General features: G+C 45.8%; 1 protein-coding gene across 4 annotated transcripts; it reads right to left on the bottom strand.

Annotated features, from left to right (window-relative positions):
* Positions 1-348: 348 nt before the first annotated feature.
* On the bottom strand, positions 349-25231 carry LOC133133843 (PH and SEC7 domain-containing protein 2-like). Of its 4 annotated transcripts, none has more exons than XM_061250084.1 (14): positions 25076-25231; positions 23805-24743; positions 15016-15210; positions 14185-14265; positions 13680-13792; positions 13188-13246; positions 10975-11064; positions 10540-10583; positions 9736-9935; positions 9361-9431; positions 7057-7214; positions 6243-6387; positions 4386-4529; positions 349-3157 (listed from the first exon to the last, which is right to left on the bottom strand). In XM_061250084.1, exons 1-14 carry the CDS (start codon positions 25141-25143, stop codon positions 2978-2980), a joined length of 2487 nt encoding a protein of 828 aa, XP_061106068.1. In that variant the 5' UTR covers positions 25144-25231; the 3' UTR covers positions 349-2977. The 4 variants fall into 4 exon arrangements, with proteins under 4 accessions (XP_061106068.1, XP_061106067.1, XP_061106070.1 ...); XM_061250083.1 differs by having other exon boundaries at positions 23805-24770; XM_061250086.1 differs by lacking the exons at positions 23805-24743; positions 25076-25231 and adding an exon at positions 21214-21590.
* Positions 25232-25236: the final 5 nt, after the last annotated feature.

Consider the following 25236-nt stretch of genomic DNA (forward strand, 5'->3'; position numbering starts at 1 on the left):
CAATAAAAAATAACTTCACATTTGCTGGTCTCATTCCAAGCAAGTTCAATAAAAAAAGCTGTTGTTTCATGAAGTAAAGATTGTAGACAGACTGTACTTTCATTTCGAAAACAAATTGGTGTTTGTCATGTTTGTCATTCATTTCAGGCTTGGTAAGCTAAGAAACTGAAACTGAAATCATTCTGTGCAAATCATTTCTGAACCTCTATCTCTCAGCACACCCACAGTGCTACTCTGAACAAATCATTAAAAGCTGCGTCAGTACAGCATGGATACTGTGGAGGTCGATCCAGAAAGGCCCACTAGAGAACGACAGCTGGACCGACACAATAGAAATAAAATAATTGATTTAAATAGAATATTTAATTTCAATATAGTCAAACTAAAACAGAACAGAATAACACCAAGCTCTGATTTTGTCTCATCCATTCCCAATGGACTTATTCTTGGCAGATTATGTAAATACTTGGAACTGTCCAGGGTTCTGAAGAAAACATTTAAACTCTTGTAAACGTGGGAACTCCCGTAAAACAAAATGTATCCCTTTGACGTTTGCCTCGGTTAAATTATACTTCAGCAGGTTCTTACTCCACCCGAATGTAAACACTGGGCCTTACATGTGGCTCTACTCTAGACAGGGTCTTGCATCCATGCATTCAATACCGGAGAGGGTAGGCTACATTGTTGAGCGAGCAACCACGTAATTCAGCAATGAAGTGCCTTCCGTGTCCAATCCGAGTCGGTTCTGCACCGCAGTGGAATTTAAGCGGGCATAGCTTGATATGTGAATGTGTTAAATGTATTCGCCTTTAACTGTTCGAAGTTCAAAGGCCAGCTGTCGTTTTCAATAGGCCGACTGGAATATCCAACAACAAAGGGACCCAAATGGAACAATGTTAACAATGAGTCGTATTGTGAGTATTCAAACTTCAGTCAGGATCTGTGTGCCTGACCTAGTTTTCAAGTTTTAAACACAAGACTAGGCCTACAAGGATACGGTAAAAAAAACTATAAAAACTAAAATGACCATGTTGATTTGTCTTGTAAGCACCACCATATGTAAATATTATTCTATTTAATAACAACTGTTGAACATCAGATTCTTATAAATTGTCCCGCACGATAATGGGTAATCTTTCACCGACACAGCTCTACATCAGTAGATTTTACATTAGAGGGCACCATCAGATTCCTTAACAGAAATGCCACAATCTATTTTTCCTGAGTTGAAAATAAGCTCATAAATTTTGATTAACCAAATTTCAATTTTGGCAACCTACTGCATAATGTTTGTTTTGTTTAAACGTCGTCCTAACCCAATGCAAAACTATTTTTTTATTCTGCTATCCACTTAAGAGGTTTGACACGTTGTGTGTTCAGAGATGCCCTTCTGCATACCACTGTTGTAATGTGTGGTTATTTGCCTTACTGTCACTTTCCTGTCAGCTTCGACCAGTCTGGCCCTTCTTCTCTGACCTCTCTCATTAACAACGTGTTTTTGCCCGCAGAACTGCTGCTCACTGGATGTTTATTGTTTCTCACACCATTCTCTGTTGTGAGTGAAAATCTCAGGAGATCAGCAGTTCCTGAGATACTCAAACTTGCCTGTCTGGCACCAACAATCATTCCACGATAAAATTGTCAGGGCTCCCACTCTTTTTGGGAGGTAATCTTTCATGACTTACATTAGTGCATTATACGAGCTAACCCAGGGGAACAAAATTGTGTGTAATGGTGTGTGATCTCAGTGGCTAACAAAAATGAGAAAAGGCCTACAACTTTCCAGGACCTCACAAATATTTCCAGGCCATTCTGTCGATTTTCCATGACTGGACATTTCTATATTTCGCAGGGGAAGTGGGAACCTTGATTATGTTCCCTAATATGGCACGGCACTGCTCCATCAGTGGAAAGGTGCTTTAAGCACAGATCATTTACATTCACCAGATATTCAACTCACTGTTCCTAACACTGACAACTCTGTCTCATTCAAGCCGAAACATTGAAATGTGATGTTCTGTGCTGTCAATTAGCATCGTGGACGTCCTATTGCCATGAAAAACCAGTCATTAAGAAGTATATCAAATGGAAGGAATAAAGCATCTGATTATCTGGTTATTATATAAAATCTGTGGCTATAGAAGCTGAAGGTCAGTTTCCACAGTTTATGATTCTCAGTGTTCAACATTCCACAAAATGTTTCGCCCTTCAAATTGATCTCATCAAGGCTGTTCCTTAATAATGTGGATTGTACTACCGTGTACTCTTGATACGCCTGTCTTCTCAAAATAGGACAGTAGATGAATAAAAGAAACATTAACTTTGAGTTCTGAATATATAAATGCAGATATAAAATTGGAACATAAAGTGCAGAATGAACAGTACGAAGTCATTGCAAAAGAGTGGGACTTCCAGCCGTACGGCAGATTCCATCCCAAACAGTCATCGTTTCCTTGAAACGAAGTGCCTCACCTGAATAACTCTGGCTGTAGAAACAGGGAATACAGTTTATAAAAATATAAGAGGCTGCGTGCCAGGCAAATAAATAACAGTTCTGCTGTGATACAGTCACTGGGGAGGGGGGGATCCTTGAGGGAAAATTCATGAAAAAAGGGGAGTTTTTACAGAACAAAACATTACAACATCACTCAACTACTTCAGTCACTGGGCAGCTACCAAGGCCATACAAAAGAAGGGTGAAAGTTTCCAAGTACGAGTCCATAAAAGCGCTTCTGCGATTCATCGTCTTTTTCTTTTTCACAATAGTGTCATTCCGAAAGAGCCAAGTCATTCCCACTACAGGGTGGGAACAGGAACGGCAATGCTGCTTTTCCCAGTCGTGGCATTTTAAATGCATTGTAAAACACAAAAAAGGCTACACCCAGCACTCTTTTCTGTAGCCGACTCTGTCACAAGCCACCGGTCGCCATGGAGACGCTTAGGCCTCGCTAGCGGCTATGGCTAAAGGGGCGGGTCCTCAGGGCCGCTGGCCCGGTGTGGGTGTGGCCTCGGTCCGTCCGTCGCCCCGGCAACCTTGGCTGACGGAGGGGCTGGACTGCCCCCCCGCCCCCCTCCCTGTCTCCAGCTCCCCCAGGTCCTGGAACCCCGACTGCAGGCTGGCGCGTAGAAGAGAGACGTACGTCTCGTATCGACTCTTCTGCAGAGAGAAAACTGCGCTTTAGGAAACGCACATCCAAACTGATCTCAAACCCAGCATACACTGCGACTGTAAGGCACTGACAGATATCTGAGACACAGGAGAATAAAAAAAGTATCTTGGATGATTTTGAGTGAGCGATGTAGTTTTTTACCTGTAAAGTTTACTGTTATACAGTGTTCTATTATCATCTGTATCATCTGTACAGACAAACAGACAGACAGACAGATACAGACAGACAAATTGATAGATAGATGTTTAGACAGATGTGGATAAATATTCAGGCAGATATAGATAATCAGACAGATAGACAATAACACATAGACACAGATAGAAAGAAAGATAGATAGGTATAAAGACACAGATATAGATAGACAGATGGAGAGACAGACAGATAGATAGACACAGTAGATAGACATACAGACAGATACGGACAGACACATATAGACACATATAGACAGATATACAAACAGACAGATAGATGGATAGATATACAGACAGATGACAGATAGCCAGGCAGAGTTGAGTACCTCCACATGCAGAGGACATATGAGCAGCGCAGACAGCGGTTAGTGTAGCATAGCATAGCCTAGCGGCTAACAACCCAGGCCTGGACTGAAGGAGCAGTAGCAGTAGCGTTGTGCAGCGGCTAGCGACCCAGGCCTGGACTGAAGGAGCAGTAGCAGTAGCGTTGTGTAGCGGCTAGCGACCCAGGCCTGGACTGAAGGAGCAGTAGCAGTAGCGTTGTGTAGCGGCTAGCGACCCAGGCCTGGACTGAAGGAGCAGTAGCAGTAGCGTTGTGTAGCGGCTAGCGACCCAGGCCTGGACTGAAGGAGCAGTAGCAGTAGAGTTGTGAAGTGGCTAACAAGCCTGGCCTGGACTGAAGGAGCAGTAGCATAGCGTAGCAGCTAGCGACCCTGGCCTGGACTGAAGGAGCAGTAGAGTGCAGTGAGTATCCAGCTGCATAAAACAGGCCCTGATGCAAGACACGCCCGGAATGACAGCATCAGCTTCCCAAAACTATCCCCTCATTTCCCACCTCCTCCTCTCTCCGTTCACACCCACTTTCCGAGGGGCGTTGACCCGACTCGTGTGTTGAGCAAGACGTCCCCTTTCCGCTTGAAAATGGGACAAACGAAACAGCAGGAGGAAAAACCTGTCCGTGGGTGTGCTTCTCCACGTGACAGGGACTGGAGACAGGAGCCCTGCTGGCTGCGGCAACACTCACCTCGAAGGTGAGGTAGTGAGCCTTCAGCCACAGCTCCTCACACTCCCTGGGTCTGGACGAGAGGTCCTGCAGCTCCTTGTTGGTCTCCTCCAGATCCAGCAGGATCTCCTTCAGCTTGTTCTCATGAGAGGTCAGCTGCTCCTCCTGTGGAGGGACACACGCACAGACACACACATATACACACACACAGACACGCACACACACAGAGGTTCCCCGTTACGGTAAACTGTGCAAGTTAAAAAGCTTGTATCCAGAAACAAGGTATTTGTGTGTGTGTGTGTGTGTGTATGTATGTGTGTGTGTGCCTGTGTGTGTGACCGTGTGTGTGTGTGTGTTTATGCGTACGACAGGGAGAGTGAGAAAAAGAGATCTCTCGCAGTCCAAGTGCACAGATGTGGGCGCTGGTTGCCATGGTAACCCCCTGGCTAGGGTTGTGTTGCTGTCAACACTTGGAAACAGAGAGGAAGAGAAAGAGAAAGAGAGAGGGGGGGAGAGGGAGGGAGAGAGAGAGAGGGGGAGAAAGAGAGAGAAAGAGAGCAGGGGAAATTCCAGCCTCGTTTCAAAACGCAGATAATGATCATACACCCTATCAATGCCTCTTTCGCAAATAGTAGCATGATAAATAACACATTTACATTATGCTGATCATTTTGGCATCATTAAAGAGTCTTCTAAACAAACAGTTTAAGTTTGTGGAGCATTTGTCAAAGGATATCCAAAAAATGTGTTCTGGGAAAAAATGGTAGTGGCTGAAACTACAGTGATTGAAATTATATTCATATTGACCTCAATGCTATTGAATATGAAGGTCATGACCAAGTTCTGCAAGTTCTGTGAGCATTGATCATGGGCACAAGTGTATTTGTATGTGTATGTGTGTGTGTGATTACATAGTCTACATGTCTGCATGTGCATGTTTGTGTGCTGTATGTATGTGCATGTTTATGTGTCTGCACGAGTGTGTAAGCATCTGTCTATGCGCACATGTGTTTGTACGTATGTGCATGCTTGTATGTTGTACGTATGTGTGTGTGAGCACAAATGTGTCAGCGTCTGTCCATGCACACGTGTGTTTGTATGTACAGTATGTGTGCATGTGTGTGTGTGTGCAGCTGTGTGTGTGCAGCTGCGTGTGTGTGCGTCTGTGTGTGTGCGGCTGTGTGTGTCTGTGCATCAGGCTGTGTGAGTGTGTGGCTACGTGTGTGTGTGCGGCTACGTGTGTGTGTGTGGCTGCGCGTGTGTGTGGCTGTGTGCCTCTGTGCGTCAGGCTGCATGTGTGTGCGACTGCGTGTGTGTGTGTGCGGCTACGTGTGTCTGTGCGTCAGGATGCGTGTGTGTGCGACTGCGTGTATGTGTGTGGCTGTGTGTGTGTGCAGCTACGTGTGTGTGTGTCTCTGCGGCTGTGTGTGTCTGTGCGTCAGGCAGCATGTGTGTGCGACTGCGTGTGTGTGTGTGCGGCTACGTGTGTGTGTGTGTGCGGCTACGTGTGTGTGTGTGTGCGTCTGCGGCTGTGTGTGTCTGTGCGTCAGGCTGTGTGTGTGTGCGGCTATGTGTGTGCGGCTACGTGTGTGTGTGTGTGTGTGTCTGCGGCTGTGTGTGTCTGTGCGTCAGGCTGTGTGTGTGTGCGGCTATGTGTGTGCGGCTACGTGTGTGTGTGTGTGTGTGTCTGCGGCTGTGTGTGTCTGTGCGTCAGGCTGTGTGTGTGTGCGGCTATGTGTGTGCGGCTACGTGTGTGTGTGTGTGTGTGTGTGTGTCTGCGGCTGTGTGTGTCTGTGCGTCAGGCTGTGTGTGTGTGCGGCTATGTGTGTGCGGCTACGTGTGTGTGTGGCTGTGCGGGTCCGTGCGTCAGGGCCGTACCGGGCTCAGTCTGGTGGCAGTGGACGGCAGCAGGGGTCTGCAGAACTTGACCTTGGAACCAATGGCAGCAGGAAACGCGGGGGCGGAGAACAGCGCCGCCACTAGGTTAACACGCAGGATCCATGACATCATTTCCTGCTCGCTCCTGACACGCCCAGAGAGAAACACACAGTCAGGGCCAGCGCTGTGCAACAGGAGTCTGAAGGCTGCAGGATCCAGTCCTGGACCTGACAATTCCGTGGTACACTGTGTATGTTACGTGTTTTTGAACTGATCAAGCAGATAATGCCCATACATTTCTATAAGTTGCCCCTGGTAAAATCATTGTGATCTTCATGGCTATGGATAACTGATACGTTATGTGAATTGTACCATATGTGACCTGTGTTCTGTCATTATTTCAATGACCTTCGGTATGTTCTTAGTATATGTCACTTTCAATAAAAGTGTCTGCCAAACAAATGTAAGCAAATGTCAAAAAGCATCAAGCACACAAAAGCTTGCGCACACACACACACTCACACACACTCATATGCAAAATCAGACACTAAATTATTCATCGCACGCATTCACACGCTCTTGTAGGTGTAATCCCACACAGATGGTTTCCGCCCTAATGAAAGATGACAGAAAGTCAGTATCTGGTGAGGTAAGAGAAAAAACAGCTAATTCCCTGCTGCTCTGAACTCTTTTTGGTGCGTGTTTCCATGGTGATTTCCCAGGAATCCAGCTCAGCCCCTTTAGGGCTTGTTCTGGATTGGATGTGTTTCATGGATGGAGATTTGCGGATTTTTGGAGGAGGAGGAGGACTCACGGAGCCTGCAGGAGGTACACTCTCCAGTCGGAGGTCTTGAGTTTCAGCACGTTCGGTCTCTTGCTGTAGTCGCTCGCCCGCGAGGCCAGGGCGTGGTGCACACGCACTGCGTTCTTCAGGTCTACCTCCGACACATCCTCGTCAGGGCGATACTCGTCCTGACCACACGGGGGAGACAGAAACAAGACCTGCAAATGATCCGGGGCTGTGCATCGGCTGTGAAGCGTCAGAGCATGACTTGTCGGAATACTGTTAAGAGAGTTTTGTTAAAGACAAATAATATAAAATAATTCATATAAGAACATGTTATAAACCCACTGAAGGTTACTTTGAGCAAAGAGACATAACAATTCTTCAATTTGAAAGTATCTGTCAGAGTATCTTTACCACAGAGTTGCACAGTTAAAGTCATGTTTTGGATTTGGTTGCATATCCATTGCACACCATGACTTTGCATTTGAATGCATCTCTTTGGGAATTGGGGGGTGGGACTAGATTCGGCAAAATCATGCTGATACAGTATAGAATACATTTGTTGGCTAAATGGCTTTGAGTCATCAAGGGTCCGAGGTATCAAACCAGCCTCAAACAACCGTGCTGCTATTAGATATACAGTAGATACTTCAAGGGTTGTTTCTCCTGAATAATTTTTCCATTGAGTTCAACAGGGAAATTAGTCAGGATAAATGCCCTTTGTAGTCACGACTACTGTCTGTTCTGGCTCCACGGTGGTGGAACGAACTCCCCGTTGAGGTCAGAACTGTATAATCTCTCCCCACTTTCAAGCGCAAACTGAAGACGCACCTCTTCAAGCAGCACCTCTCCCCATCCCTCCCTACCTCCCTGTGAACCTTAATTGTTGTCTTTGTGATTTACTTTGTGTTTCGGTATTTTTAGTTGGCTAGGTAAGCAGTATTTGGATAGTTAAGTTTGGTCACTTTTGCTTTGTTGTTTGTTTGTTTATTTGTTTGTTAAAAAAAAGAAAAAAAAGAAAAAAAGAAAAAGATAGGCCCTGGTCCTTATTTTTGTTGTACGGGTAGCAATTGAAATTGTACTTCCCTCTCGGGTCTTTCAGCGCACTTATCCCTGGTTATGGGTATGCACTTTGTTGTACGTCGCTCTCGATAAGAGCGTCTGCCAAATGCCAATAATGTAATGTAATGTAGTATCTACAGCATATCTGGCAGCAGCAGGATGGTTTGAGGCTCATCTGATACCTTTGACCCTTGATGACAAAAAGCCATTTAGCCAACAAATGTGTTCCATACTGTTTTGGCATAATTTACAGCTGAATCTAGTCCCACCCCCAGTTCCCATAGAGGTCCATTCAAATGCAAACATATTTTTGTATCACTTGTACGGCAACCTTAACATATGATATCCAGATTCCGGTGTTGTTGATGGGTCACAGATTTGAAGAAGTCATGGCTTGCAAACAATATGCAACCAAATACAAAACATGACTATTTTATTTGACATTATGTTATATTGTCTCAAACATTGGAATGCAGGGCTATGTATAAAAAGTACTGTAGATACAACATGGTGAAACCAATATGTACAAAAAAACCCTTTAATAAAAACTGAGAATCTGCACTTTGACAACGTATGAATTGTTTGATTACAAACAGAGGAAATAAGACAGACTGGTATTGTAGACATGAGACATGAATAGTCAGGCCCAGAATTATTGGCACCTTGATAAAGGTGACCACAAGAAGGCTGTATAAAAGAAAAAAACACAAGTAATGAGCTATACTGCATTTGTATGTTGACAAAAATGTTTTATACTAGTACACTTGTGTGGCGTTCGGCCCGGTGGAAAATCTGATTGTCTCAGGACCGGGAGCACACTGTCAGAGAGCAGGTTTCTGTCCTGGGTTTTATTTCAGTTTGTTTTGTCGTCGCACATCGAAAGAAGACGGCGGTTGGCTGAAAGGTGGCCAGCCCCAAGCGGCAGTCTGAAAAGATGCTGCTTGATTTTGCTTTCCTTTACCTTTTTTATTTTACTTTGTTGTGTTAGTTCAGAACCCGTGAGGGGGAAGGACAAAGACTTCAGTATTTATTCTGTGTTGGTGTGGGTGCTCTCTCTCTCTCCATGCGGCAAACAACAGCAAAACATTGGGCCAAAGTGCCACATCTCCCTCGCAGGGGAGTCATAGGGCGTGTTACAACATGGTCAGAGAAACAAAATCATTTTTCTTTTCCAAAAATATAGGTGTGAAAATGATAACCCAGAAGAGGGGGCAGGGTGATGCAGTGGTTGAGGGTCAACCCCACCCATGGGCCTCCACTGACACTCACCTTCTGCAGGTACAGGACGGTTCCCTTCAGAACCGCGTAGAACTTCCTCCAGCTGCGGCGCCCTCTAGGGGCTGAGGGAGAAAGCGCAGATTCAGAACACCAGGCCTGGACTAGCTCACATAATCTCAAAATAATCCAGGCTAATCCAGAATCACAGAGAAGTCTGTATTCGTTTACTCTAGTCTTGAATAGCCCCACCCCAATGTAGTCCAGTAAATCCCTTGTTAGCCCTGCCCATCCCACTCCAGAAAAAAAGAAGAGCGCTGATTGGCCCAGGGCAGCAGAAGGAAGCTCGTTTGGCCGAGCAGCAGCAGAAGGCAGCCCTGATTGGCTGAGCAGCAGCAGAAGGCAGCCCTGATTGGCCGGGGCACTCACTCCGCTTGCCGTCCATGTCGGCGTGGCTCTTGCGGGAGAGGACGCCGTGTTTGTGCGTGATGGCGTCGTGCGTGCGCGGGATGGCGATGAAGGGGTTTCCTCCATCCACGACACGCGGCGTCATCATCCCTGTTCTCCCGCCCGAGTCCCGCTGCCCCTCCACCGGCTCCGACAGAGACTTCCTCAGCTCCTCTTCCTCACTGAAAACACAGCACAGTACAGTTACTCAGCTGACACTTTCATCTAAAAGTGACTTACATTCCATTACATTAAGCGGGGCTCAATCCTCCCTGGAGCAATGTAGGGTTAAGGGCCTTGCTGAAGGGCCCAACAGCTGCACTGGTCTTATTGTGGCCACACAGGGGGTTGTACCACAAACTCTCTGGGTCCTGGTCAAGCACTTAGCCACAAGGCTATAGGTTGCCTCAGTACTTTTTACTGCGTGAACGTCACACAGAACACGCATTCCAAAAAAATATGTACTTCCCCAGACGATGCACTCATGTTTCCTTGCTCCAAAAAAGTTTGGGAGCCTCCTAGTTTCTTGCTTGTAGCTCTTAGAAAGAACATTCAGCGGGTTGGAATTTCCTTAAAGGACACAGGAGCCCAGCTGTAGAAGCCGGCTATGACCACCTTGAAATTACGAACTACCAACTGTTTCAAAACCTAGTTTGAGCGGGTCAAACCATGCTGAGTATGGAGCAGATCTGAACTGATCAAACAGCTACCGACTGTTTTCTTCAGCCGGAAGGTAAACAATGAGCGATTGGACATAACCAGAGAGTGACGGTGCAGGACACTCACACTGCCCACTCCAGCTTTTCCTGTTTAATGGAGCTGTACAGCGCCTGCAAGTGGAGAGACAGAGAATTACACCAGCGCTGAGTCAGCTGTCAATCACAGAGCTGTTGCCATGGCGCTGCTCACATTACATCTGAACACATTTATTCAGCAGATGCTTTTTTTTATCACAAATTACACACAATAAGTGCATTTCCGAACCAGTCACTGAACAACTACAGAACAACAGAGGAACAATTCACATACAGCATCAGTTATCCTTAGCCGTGAACATCAAGTCTAGTTCACATCATGGTAAATGTAGGATAAGTCAGTAAAGGTATGGCATGTCATAATCTAGAAGCAAGGCATGATTACAGTAACTACTGTAACAAACTACACTATGCTGCTGTGCTTCCGTTGCCATGGGAACCATAATTACCATGCGGCACTCGTTACCTTCAGTAAGTCTTTCGGGAAGTCGCTGCCACCATTCAGACCCTCCAGGTTACCGATGAACTGCTGACTGGACATCCTTTTCCCAACGTTCTGGGACATGGACATAAATATACACACATACACACACACACGCACACACACACATGTTAATGATTGGCCGTAGTATTCGAAATATCAAATACTGAAACATTCGTGTTAAATAAAGTGCTTACAAAGTAAAATGTCTGCCCTGACAAAGCATCTCTAGACAGCTCTATACTCCTCAGAACCAATATAACCTGTAAAATGAACGTGTAAAAGACGCTAACAAGCTGAGCATTCATAAATCCATTCAGTATTTATTTGTGTCATCTCATAAACATATAGTGCAGAACAGAAATCAGCCACTGGATGCCTTAAGTCACGGGTGTCCATTCCATCTCAGCCGAAAGAGGCGGTGTGGGTGCAGGTTTGTGTCTTAGCCCAGCCTTACAACACCCGATTCTACTGATCAAGGTCTTGGTTGAAGACCACGATTAGTTAAGTAGTTAAATCAGGTGCTGAAGTGCTGGGTTAAAACAAAATCCTGCACCAACATCGGCTCTTTTCGGCTAAGATTGGACACCCCTGATTTAAGTGCATCTACTTTGAGAACCTGATATGACTTGTCCATGCTATGCCACTGCTATCCACTAGGAGGGGGTGTACACCAGCATTTCCAAACCAGTGTGCTGTCAGGCAAGGTTAGGCGTGCAGTGTGAAGAATGAATCTTTTTTTAAATTTTTTATGTAAAAGTTCAAATGAATTTAAAAAACGGTTGGCAATGGCACACTAAATTCCCAGGTTCATTTTACCTGGAGGAGGGGAAAGTGTGTCAGAGAGAGAAGACAGGGAAACTACACTTACCACCTGGAAAGAACAGCATTTGTGAGCAGAAAAACAAGAGACAGGCAGTGTTAGATCTACAGCGAGCAATACAAGTGTTAGATAGAACATAGACACGGTGTTAACACACTCAGGGAGAAATCCACGAAAGAACTGTGATTTTTCTCATCATAAGTACAGGACAAAGTGGCTGCTGCACCTGGGTGCAAAATACAGGCCACACACAGTACAGTGTGCCCTTTGATTCCTGCACGTCTTAACGGTTACCTACATGTATTTCAGCAACAGCAAATGTATATGCAAATGGATATTGGTGCTTAGTTTACAAATAAAGTCATTAGGAATAGGCCATGTGAAACATAGCTAAAGCCAACATCAGTACATCCGTGAGGCAATTAGAGCACTAGTTCAAAGCCACACTAATTACAGATGTGGGCGATGTGGAGAGGTCAAAGCCACACTAATTACAGATGTGGGCGATGTGGAGAGGCTGGATACACAGGTTGATCGTTTATACGTCACACATTCTGAAGAAAGATTTCCACAGAGGATGTGCTTGTTTCCTTGCTCAAGGAGCAAGCTCCTCCGTGGAGCATTTAACGGGTTGGAATGTCCCTAAAGATGGCGGACCTCGATTTCAGGGTCAAGTCGAGGGCCAAGGAGACGAGGACGGCTAAAACAAGCGATTGGAATGAGGCCAGTGTTTTACAGGATACAGCCACATTAGAGAGGGGGCAGAACAAGAGGATTAAAGGAACAGGTGAACGAGAGAGGTCTCAGAGGGTGTATGTTATTCACTGTATTACAACAGTGGAGATACGCAAACTGATTCTTCGCAAAGGGCAAAGTTCACTCGCCGTTTTTTTTAAAGTCTGATCACCACGATTTTGAGGCCATTTGTTTGTTTCTCAATTTTTTAGTCTTAAAGGTTTTACGTTTTGTTTGACTGAATCAAGAAAGAGAAATATTGGATTGGATTTCATTGTATGTAGCGCCTGAATCAGAGAGTTAGAGAGAATAAAGATATCTATGTTAGTTATGATGTGTATCAAGCTGTGTTCCTCTGCACACTTCTGAAATGACTGGGACACAGTGACTTGGCAGGGGGGGCATAGTGTCATTGTGCTAATGGCAAAGAAAGGCATCATTAGCCCCAAGATGGAAGTCATCATCATGTGCTATCAAAGACCCATCGATTTCAACCAATCAAACTGTTCTGCTGCGGAGAGGTAAAGTATTCTGTTTGGCAGATGAGAGGCAGTGATAAATGCATATGCCAGCACCATTATGGGATCCATGAATTCCCATGCACACGTATGTACCGAGGGATGAGGGTGGGGTTACATACGTGTCCATGCAGATCCGTGTTCAGCAGCATGAGGGCACAGGTTAGAGTGTGGACTCCATCTACGAGGGAAAATGTTCAACTGTTTCAACTTTTTCTTCATATATCCCACAATTAGTCTTCATTGACTATACTTACCACACAGCTGAAGATTAGCACTAAAGAGAAACACTGTAATAGCATCATTTTTTGCAGTGAAAAATGCAATAAAACGCAGCTTATTCTTAGTGAACATTGTATGCATATTATTTTGTAAACTTGCTCAATGTCCACCAGTACTGAACTGGTCACTGTAGTAGACTTCTGACCTCATCACATATGTATGTCACACACATGTTGCCTGTGTGTGTTTGTGTGTGTGCCTGTGTGCGTGTGCATGTGTGTGTGTCTTTCCCTGGTTGTCTTTCTCGCATGTATGTCTGTGGGTATGTCCACACAAACATGTAAGCAGGTTTCTGAGTGTAAATGTATGTCTCCATGTGTGTGTGTACTTGCCTTCTGAGGTAAGCGATTCGGGGTTGCACTGGCAGAACCTTCTGGAGAAGTGTATGAGGACACGCTCTCTCTCCTGGGTCTCGCCCGTCAGGGGGAAGGCCTTCAGGAACACCCTGAGAGAGCAGGGACACAGAGGTAACCCACACAAACCACGGACACGCAACAAACCACGGACACGCAATAGTGCCTCAAGACTGAAGGATCCTCACAGTACTGTAATGCTGCAGGGTGTATTTTCCAAGAACTATTTGTGTTTTGAACTGTTCTTTTAACCCGCGCTTATACAACCAGACTTGCAGTACTTTACATGGTATACATTTACACAACTGAGTGTTTTATCAAAGTGCTGCAGTTTTTACGCACCCAAAGATTAACAAGTCTGATGCACTCTGTATCAACTACAAGTACAATGGGAAATGTAATGCTTCTTTGCACTGATAAATGTACAGGACATCTCTGCTTTTAAGGATCATAAGAGGAGAAGGCGAGGCCCTGGTTACTGTACCTCAGAGCCCTGTCCAATGGCAGGCCAGAGAAGCTGAAGTAGCGCAGGTACTCTGCTGCCACCTGCTGGCTGAACTCATTACTGCACCAGAGAGAGTGAGAGAGAGAGAGAGAGAGAGCGAGAGAGAGAGCGAAAGAGAGAGAGCAAGAGAGCGAGAGAGAGAGAGTAAACATTAGGAGGAAACAAGGGGACAGGTGAGAAACAGTCAGTGGGACATTCAGGTCCAATCCTGGCACATTGCTGTACACTCTCCTGTCTCTATGTACTGTAATTCAGGGATGCAGGATTTGGTGCCACCAGTTACCCTGACTCAGTCAGCTAATTAGCCATATGCACCATGACCGATTCCTTCATATATTACAACGCAATAAAATGCTACAAGACAAGCTGCTGTTTATATCACAGAATGTGTCAAAAAAAAATGACAGATCATGAAGGGGTGACATTAGCTCAGGTGGTAAGAGCAGTTGCCTGGCAGTCCCCCGCCCGGGCTGTGTTGAAGTGTCCCTGAGCAAGACACCCAACCCCCAAATGCTCCTGACGAGCTGGTCGGTGCCTTGCATGGCAGCCAATCACCGTTGGGGTGCGAGTGTGTGTGTGTATGAATGGGTGAATGAGAAGCATCAATTGTACAGCGCTTTCAATAAAGGCACTATATAAATGCCAGCCATTTACCATTTACCATGTAAATGAGCAGTACTTGGTCTAAAATCCAGAAACAGACACGACCCTCCTTGCCCACGCCTGATGCAGATAAATGGCAGATTGGATCTCCGTGTGAGTCAGAGATGAGAACGGGCGTGTCGGAGAGGAAGTGGGACTCAGACTCACTTCCTGCCCAGGTGGCGGGCCACGTCGCAGCGGTGGAACCCCTCCAGGTGGAAGAGGCGCTTGGCCAGTCGCTTGGCGGCGTCACCGTTGCCGTGGCAGCCGTTGGCGAGCGTGTCCGTGCTGCCCCGCTCAAGCCGCTCCAGGCTCCCCAGCTCCGAGTCCGAGTCCGACAGGGAGTCCGTGAGGTCAGCATCGCTGAGGGAGAGACAGAGGGACAGGGAGTCTGTGAGCTCAGCATCGCTGAGGGAGAGACAGAGGGACAGGGAGTCCGTGAGGTCAGCATCGCTGAGGGAGAGACAGAGGGACAGGGAGTCTGTGAGCTCAGCATCGCTGAGGGAGAGACAGAGGGACAGGGAGTCCGTGAGGTCAGCATCGCTGAGGGAAACACAGAGGGACAGGGAGTCTGTGAGCTCAGCGTTGCAGAGGGAGATACAGAGGGACAGGGAGTCTGTGAGCTCAGCGTTGCAGAGGGAGATACAGAGGGACAGGGAGTCTGTGAGCTCAGCGTTGCAGAGGGAGATACAGAGGGACAGGGAGTCTGTGAGCTCAGCGTTGCAGAGGGAGATACAGAGGGACAGGGAGTCTGTGAGCTCAGCGTTGCAGAGGGAGATACAGAGGGACAGGGAGTCTGTGAGCTCAGCGTTGCAGAGGGAGATACAGAGGGACAGGGAGTCTGTGAGCTCAGCGTTGCAGAGGGAGATACAGAGGGGTGGGTCCATTCTCACAGAGGGGCGGGTTCTAAGCGGAACCCTGTGAAAAAATGGTTCTTTGTCTGGGAGTTTTCACACCTATGACAGAGTTCCATAAATAACTAAAAAGGGTTCCCTTACGGAATCAAGTCAAAGAGTGTATGTCATATATTCCCTGAAAAACACTGCGAGACAGTCAGGCACAGTCAGGTACGTCAAAACACACACACACACACACACCCACACACCTACACACACACAAACATACACAGTTTAGACAGCATACATACCCCTATACATGTACACGCACCCACAGAGATGTATGCCAATAGACACACACACACACAGAATGGTGCATACACGGATATGCATCAAAAAGTCAACATTTCGAGAACAATCAGTGCAGATATTGCTGATTTGTGCCCTATTGTCCAATGCGTCAGAAGAATGCCTATGCCAGTTGTTGAGAAGTGCTTATGCAGGCTTTGATTTATGAGTTTTATCTCATTACAATATCATAATAACAACTTAATAACTTTGATGTGGTGTTTGAAAAACATCTGAAAAGAAACAGAACAAAGTTGGAACAAGGGTCAGCCAGCTGCTATCTATCAGAGAGAAAGAACAAAGAAAAGTTCAGTGTGTAAACTTACAGATTCGCTGGGCTCTGGTTCTTATTTGGGAGAGGAGAGAGTTTCATTTACAGCTGAATTTAACACAGGTTGTTATATCTTGAAATTCAAATAACTGTATTTGGCCAATAAATTACCATATATTTTACGGCTAATCCATAAATCATGACCTATATAGCAGCTCAGAAGATATTTCTTGATTATGGAAATCGCATACTGCTCTTAAGCTACCGTTTCATTTAAATTCAGCTATAATGTAAAACATGAATTGTATCATCCTAAATCAATTTCCAGAATATATATCAAGTGAGCAAATATAATACCGTGGCAATTAATGTTCTATATTGTGACCAGAAACTCATTTTAACAAGATGAACCTCCTGTCAATAGGAAACAGAGGATGGAAGTCATACAGGAAGCCTCCATCTTGCTGGTCTACATCATGGGAGTCCATTCTTATCCAGAAAGGGCCGACACTAGCTGAATCAGGTGTCATAGTTTTCAATTAAAACAAAAAACTGCACCCAGACCCAGGCCCTTTTCAGATAAGACTGGACACCGCATATCTACACAATCAGTGTATTCAGCACAGGGAGATTTCCCACTCCTGATAGTGACAAAACAGTCATCAATCACAGAAGTCTGACTTTTTATAATGTCTTATTTGAAGAAGATATACTTCATTCACGCCCTCTGCATTTGACCCATCCTAGTTACTTAGGAGCAGTGAACAGTGTTAAGGGGTTAAGGGCCTTGCCCAAGGGCCCAGTGGCTGTGCAAATCTTATCGTGTCTACACCGGGGCTGGAACCACAAGACCTAACACCATTAATGAATCTCTCAACATAGTGGACTTTAAAATGGAGGACTCCATTGGCTCTGCTGCAGAAGGGAACACTGGTCAGTCAGGTTTTCTCTATGTCTATCCGTTCAGCAGGACAGCCGGAAGCACAGTAATCCCTGCAGTCACTGAAATCAACCACCCTTTTTGTTTGCATTGTCATGCTGAACAGCCAAAGGTGTGAACTCACTGCAGAGTCACTTCCTGTTAGAGTGACTGCACTTCCTGCTTGGGAAGAGACCGCTCTGGTCCCGGTCACTGGACCAGTGGGTTTGGGTGGAAGGTACAGTCAGAGGCCAGCAGGTTGAAGCCCCAGTAAACTACCCCTTCCCGGGCACCTACAGCTCGTACGGGGTGGTTTCCAAATCTCAGTCTGGGGGCCCCTGTGTATGCTGACCTTGAATGGATTTTCCTGAATCTAATGAACTGTTAGCCAATCGTCTGTATGATTGAGTATACTGTGTACACCTGATTAAATAGATGATTAAACTCCAGACAGATTAATCAATCAATTGACTGGCTGACCAGTGAAACTGCGCTGAAGTGCTGAATACTAAAACAGTGGATACATAGTTTACCCTAACCTCTGCCTGGAGGAAACTGGCTTACAAAAATCTAATGGCAACGAGCCAAACCTGTATTCTGAGAAAATCAAACACAAAAATCATTCATGTCAACACTTCTTGATAATTACCTCTGTTTTAACCCTTTAAGGTGTAAGACTACCGATATGTGATTAGAATTCAGCCTTTGACTGAACATCCTAAAGCTGATGTAACATTCACTGCTGCTAATTGAAAGCAATGGAGTTCTAGACTAACATATCTATTCTTCAAAGGGCTAAAATGAGGACCTCAATGTCCTCCAGCTCTTTTCCTGAAGAGGATTCCCAAATCGCAACCACACCTTGGCACACCAGTGTGTCCAAGTTTCGGAACATAAAGCAAGCAGGTACGGTCCAAGCAGGTACGGTCCTTGCAGTTTTCACAGTTCTTTTTCTGTGTAATTATTAGTTTGCGCTCATTTTTTAAAATAATGGACCACATACTACAGGGGAAAGTGCTTACTCCAGGTACATCATAATTACTACCGCTATCCTAAGGGCAGTCAACATAACCATTCACAGCCATATAAAGGTACTTGGGAGAAATGAGCCAGAATTAAAACAATCTGCCAGCTCATTGAGACTTTAAACCTGAAATTTAATGTAATTCTCATTTAACCATCCACTGGGGCTTGAAGGTAAATGGTAAATGTGTCTTCTTTTTCCGCTTCGGACATATCTGCAGTTCGTTACCCGAAAGGACACATCGCCGTCCCGCCTGTGAGTGGGAACGGCCCGCTGAATCTACAGTAAAGCTGAGTTCCATTCAAAGCTGGAGGTCAGAAATCCCCAGTTCAAGTTTCAGACTTCCGACCTCCCAAGTCGAGGTAGATGGATTTACCCAGAGTTTACGAGAAGGAACTCCCAAATTTCAGTGTCGTACCACTGTACTTTTTCTAGTAGGGCAGAAAATCTCTATTTCTGAGTTGTCTGGAATGAAATTCAACAACATTTCGTTTGTATAGCGCTTTTCACAGCAGACTGTCCCAAATGCGCTTTACAGAGTAACAGAAGGGACGAAAAAAAGGGAAATACCATCCCTGAGCCCCCAGACAGCACACGAGGTATCACAACATAAGGCTTCACGCCCATGACTTATGGGTCCATCCCCCTCTCCAGTGCCGTGCCACCTTCCCCATCTCAGGCACGGAAACAGCGACAGGGTTAGGGAACTGAGATTGCCACGTAAAGGTTGTGGGGTTCATTCCCTGGTTGGATGCTGCTGTTGTGCCCCTGAGAAAAGTACTTAAACTAGTAAGTTGTTACATAATTACATAGTTACACATTACATTAATGGCATTTGGCATCCAGAGTGATAAGCAGGTTAGACTAAGCAGGAGACAATCCTCCCCTGGAGCAATGAAGGGTTAAGGGCCTTGCTCAAGGGCCCAACAGTGGTGCAGATCTTATTTTGGCTACACCGGGGAGGGGATTGAACCACCAACCTTATGGGTCCCAGACACGTACCTTAACCACTACGCTACAGGCCACCCAGGTGTGACATGGAAGTAATAGGAGATATACACAAGGGTCGTTGGTGAGCAGTCAATTTGACAGACCTCAACTGAGAATGCACATCGCAGTGTGAAATGGATATTCTTCGGTGGGGAATGGCAAATTGACACCCACTGGTACACAATGACGTCAAATCTAAATTCTAATAGTTTTCCAGGAAGTGGATGGAAAAGTGCTGCTCTAACCTGTCTTTAACCTGAACGGCTTGAGTACATATCCAGCTGTGGAAATGAACACTACGAAGATCTGCAAGGCCTCGCTCAGGATAAGAGAGTGTGCTAAGTGTCTGTAATACATATCAGGGCATGTGTCGGAGCACATGGAGGTGAGAGAGAGAGGGAGCGTCTGATTGCAGTCTGTGCTCAACTGTTCTACCTTTCACTCATAAGCAGAGCACTTTAGAACAGTGCTTCCCAAACATGTTAGGCCCGTGGACCAACCGTTCAGAGTCTCAAAGTCTCAGGGACTGCCTCACATCGTAAGGTCAACAACATCACACATCTCACTGTGATGACTGGGACCGGCGGCCATTTTGTTAGGGACCAGCACCGGTCCACAGACCAGTGTTTGGGAACCATGGCTTTAGAACAGGCCATCGTTTTAACAATGCGATCACATGACAGTTATTAAGCTGAGGCTGATTAGACCTAGAGCAATGTGGGGTTAAGGGCCTTGCTCAAGGGCCTAACAGCTGCATAGATCCACCAAACTTCCAGGTCCCAGTCAAGAAACTTAGCCATTACGCTATGCGGCCCTCAAATAATCTTTGATTCCAATCTATTTTGGAATGCAGAAAACAATGTTTAGAAACACTGATATTAATAACAACATTTTGAACATGCACTTTTATTGATTCACTCTACTGAAGCAAACACCAATTCTCAAAAGCATTTATTTACTTCAGAATTTCACAGGTTTAATATGTATGATGCACACAGTAAAATGTGCTGTATTCAACTCTAACTAAAATGAGTCCAAGAGGGACCGTTATGTACTCTGTGAGTGTTGATTTAACACTGAACCTGATACTGTGCATGTTTTCAGGGCCACATCAAATTATGTCCTATTCATTCACTGTCTTTTTTAATGTCTTGACTCAAATTCTTAATACAATGGCATGGTAGAAATCAAGTCATATGACAATAAAACTTAGTTCGTATTACTGCAATATGTTAAATATAATTTAATATTTCTAAATATTAAACCTATAATGTGCAGTCTACTGAGGACAAAAAGCCCTACAGTTGTTTGATGTACATATGAAACAATCATGACTTCACAGATGGTGTGAATACTTTTCTAAATTAACTCAATTGCAAAACTCACTTGCACCTTACCTCCACAGTGGAAAAGGCCAACTATAGTTTCTGTCAGTGAAACGTGACCTCCCTCGTTCCGTCTATTAAACGCACACCTTGATTATTTCCTACCATTAACGAATCATTTCGTTTCATTTTCAGAAATAAAAAAAGACCTGACATACTGTATATCAAGGTGAGGTCAAATACCATCCGGTTTAGAAGAAGTAACAATCCCAGTTCCTTTCGGAAATGCGCGAACAGTCACGCGGCACATTGTGTACAGACCGTGTCCTAAACGTCATTGTAGCAATATATGTGTGCATTTGCATGAATATTAATATTATGAATCATCGTAAGCGGTATCAGTTGTATGGAACACACGAGTCAAGTAGACGACCTGCCAATCTGTAATGTAGCTGCATATGCAGGTCAATAATGGATCAATACTTTACAGTTGGAAATTGTTACATCTGAATGATTTCATAATCGTAGAAATCACTGCAAACGTACTGTTTCTGGTCGTTTTATATGAGCTGACCGTACACAAATCTCAGGACACGAAGGACACACTTCGGACACTTGTTGGCAGTTCACATAACAACGCTAAAAATACTTACAGCAACTCCAGAAGAAAGTTAAAGTGCACGTTATACTCCTCTTTCCACATTTTCTTCCCAGATTTACTGGGTTAGGTCTTCAGGATAGTGCGAATGGACCGCTTCCCAAAGATCGTGTAAATCCATTCTCGCATTCGCCCACAGCAAAAGTATTTCGGATTTTACATATTTTCTATCCCTGAAATGAACAGCGAAACCTTGCATGACATAGTACAGTTTTTGGTCTTTCGTCGTATTTCCACGAGTAGTTAATGGATCGGTGAACGTATCGCGCGGTCGTATAATAATAATGGCGAGGTTCCGTTTTCTCCCTTCGTTCTTAAGTGAAAAGGTTGGGAAGTCCTCAAATGCGGGGAAATGCGAGGAAAGGGGAGGGGTATCCGACAGCAACACAGACTTATTGCATTGTGCTGGAGCACAAGCCGGCTTTTTTCCGAGGACTGGCTCCAAACGGGCAGCTCTGCAACCATAATGAACAGCGCGACAACAATCCGCCTTTGTTCAGAAAAATAACAACATAAAAGCTCGTCTTTGCTAACTGCCAAACAGCCCAACATATGAGTGGATTACTTTTTATTAAGCATTGTTTCATACAGGCCATTGTTATAACATTAGTGTTATGATGCTGTTTTTCATAATGTTAATCTTGTTTTCCAATACTTCAGAAGTCTTATTCCAGGAAAAGCAATCCTGATTATTTATATATGAGAGGATTCAGGTAACGGGGTTCAAAGTTCTGTTCACCCAGAGAGTGAGGCCCATCTTTTATTTATATTTTTACGTGCCTTTCTATGAATAGGGAAGTCAGATGGTGGCACTTGAGCGATTTAAATTAGAGACCTGAAATATGCCTGTGAGAAAATACTTTCCCCCTTGTTGAAACTATAACAATCTGCATTGATGATGTTTGTGCATACACAGCTTCAGAGTAAGACTGACTGTCCAGTATAAGGCAGTGTCACATGATATGGAAACAATGTCATGAATTATGGGGCAGATCTGGCACTTTAATACTACTACTACTACTACTACTACTACTTTCTGAGAGTGTAGCATCACCATGGAAATGGAAGTCCCACCCCCAAGCAGAGCTGCAGCTATAAATCCTGACTCCATGAGCTTCAGTAACATTTAATTTAGCTGGCTAAAAGGCTCTGTGCCTGGACATTTCAGCATCCGATACTGACAAATATGATTATTTTCCAAACAACAGCGTTACTTTCTTCATTCATATTCCCAGAGAGTTTAAGCCTGGAATAGTAACATGTTTAGAGTCAGCTATTTGAGCAATTGCAGTTTAAATATCATCTAGGACTGTGTCATTGAGCTTCAAAAATAATGGAAGTCTCATGTCCTTTTGGTCATTAAAAGTTCCCCTTACTCATGCCGGGTTTGAAGGGATGGTCAATGAGAGCCTTTGGCACGCAGCGCAGATACAGTATAGACTGCATTGGACGTCCCGGCTTTGAACTCTTACTCTCTCTTTTCAGAAAGGCCTGAGCTCTAAGGAAGGCCAAAGCGGATGATGTCACTCTGAAAACAATGGCTCTCTGAGACGTCCGGTAGGGAGGAAGTCCCTGCATGTTATACAACAGCTTCATACTGTACGTAGGGACCAGAAACGCATGAGCCCCCTTTGGAAAAAAGTCAACAGACATTTCTTGAAGACATTTTTGTCCTATCTTTATCTTTGTGTAATATCTAGTAGTGCTAACAGTTAACAACGTTACCAGTGTAGTGGTAGATTAAATAACAAATCGTGGGTTCCACTATCATATTCACTATCATATGACCGACAACTGTATATCCTGTATCCTCAAGTATCCTGCAAAGTTTCTTGGTAACAGTGTCAGTAAAAAGTGCTGTGTAAATAAAGATTGAACTGAATTGATAATTCCAAATCCTGACTGCACAGACCTCACATTACAGTGCAGTCACTGTGCCACATAAATCATACCACCATATATGTTTTGTGGAAAGCAGAAGGGACTAAAACACAGCACAAGTGAAAAAGTCTCATTACTAATCAATATTATTACAATAATACAGCATGAAATACATTGATAGAGTTTGGGGGGATGGGGAAAAGAGGGCTTACCTGATAGAGTTAGGGGAGTGGGGAAAAGGGGGCTTACCTGATAGAGTTAGGGGTTATGGGGGAAATGGGTCTTAGCTGACAGACTTAGGGAGGGAGGGGGAAAGGGGTCTTACCTGATAGAGTTAGGGGTTATGGGGGAAATGGGTCTTAGCTGACAGACTTAGGGAGGGAGGGGGAAAGGGGTCTTACCTGATAGAGTTAGGGGTTATGGGGGAAATGGGTCTTAGCTGACAGAGTTAGGGAGGGAGGGGGAAAGGGGTCTTACCTGATAGAGTTAGGGGTTATGGGGAAAAGAGGGCTTACCTGATAGAGTTAGGGGTTATAAGGGAAAGGGGTCTTAGCTGACAGAGTTAGGGATTATGGGGGGAAGGGGTCTTAGCTGACAGAGTTAGGGGTTATGGGGGAAAGAGGGCTTACCTGATAGAGTTAGGGGTTATGGGGGAAAGGGGTCTTAGCTGACAGAGTTAGGGGTTATGGGGAAAAGAGGGCTTACCTGATAGAGTTAGGGAGGGAGCTGGGACTGCCCAGGGATCCATGGGCGTCGGAGTGGAATCCGTTCTGGAAGGCTCGGGGCAGCGGGCGATTCAGCACGTTCTCCGATTGGCTGCTGGTGATGGAATTCCGCCACGGTCTCCCAGGCGACGGCCTGAGGGGCCTCCTGGCACTCCTGGGCGACTCTAGCCCCGCCCCCCCGGGCTCTGTGTCCGTGGCGACGGCCTGTTGCTCGGCAACAGTGGCGAGCCCCACCGGGTCAGGCTCCTGCCGGCTCTCCAGTGCCCTCTGCTGGATGAGGGGCGTGAGCGGGGCCCGGACGCTGACGCAGCTGTGTGTCTCGTCTGCCTGTGACAGCGCATCCAGCGAATCCTGGCTGCTGTAGCACCCGCCTCGCAGGAGCTCCGCCTCCACCACACGCTCGAACGAGGAGCTGAAGCGGTCCTGGGTCTGCTGTGGACTGTCCTTCTCTTCCTCCCTCTCCTCTTCCTCCCCCTGCTCTCCCTCCTGCGCTGCCCTCTCCACCACACGCTCGAACGAGGAGCTGAAGCGGTCCTGGGTCTGCTGTGGACAGTCCTTCTCTTCCTCCCTCTCCTCTTCCTGCCCCTGCTCTTCCTCCTGCGCTGCCCTCTCCACCACACGCTCGAACGAGGAGCTGAAGCGGTCCTGGGTCTGCTGTGGACTGTCCTTCTCTTCCTCCCCCTCCTCTTCCTCCCCCTGCTCTTCCTCCTGCGCTGCCCTCTCCACCACATGTTCGAACGTGGAGCTGAAGAGGTCCTGGGTCTGTTGTGAGCCCTCCTCCCCCTCCTCTTCCTCATGCACTGCTCTCTCCACCGTGCGCTCGAACCTGGAGCTGAAGCGGTCGCAGTTTGCCCTCCTCTGTGCGCTGTGTCCTTCATCTTCCTCCTCTTCATCATCAGCATCCTTCCATTCTGCACCTCTGTGAGGGACATGGAGCAGAGGGGACCTGAGCAAGAAAATACACACACACACACACACACACAATTACAATCACATTTACATAAGCACACACAGAATTACAATCACATACACATAAACACACACACACAATTACAATCACATTTACATAAGCACACACAGAAGTAAAATCACATAAACATAAACAGAGACACACACACAATTACAATCACACACAGGCACACAAACACACACTTTCTCTCTCTCTCTCTCTCTCTCTCTCTCTCTCCCTCTCACACACACACACACACACACGCACACACACAGTTCCACCCTCTCCTCCTTCTCACTGACCCCTCAGTGGCCTGAAGCTTGTGTGCATCTGGGACCTCCCCGTTCCTCATGGCCCCACCTCGGTCCATTCCCGTTTCTAGGCCCACTTCCCCTGGGCCCAGCTGAGCCCTCCTGCTCCCCGAACCTCCTGCGCCTCCACACCGTTCCCCGTTCAGCTCCAA

Source organism: Conger conger, chromosome 7, assembly GCF_963514075.1.
Source record: "Conger conger chromosome 7, fConCon1.1, whole genome shotgun sequence".
NCBI lineage: Eukaryota > Metazoa > Chordata > Actinopteri > Anguilliformes > Congridae > Conger > Conger conger.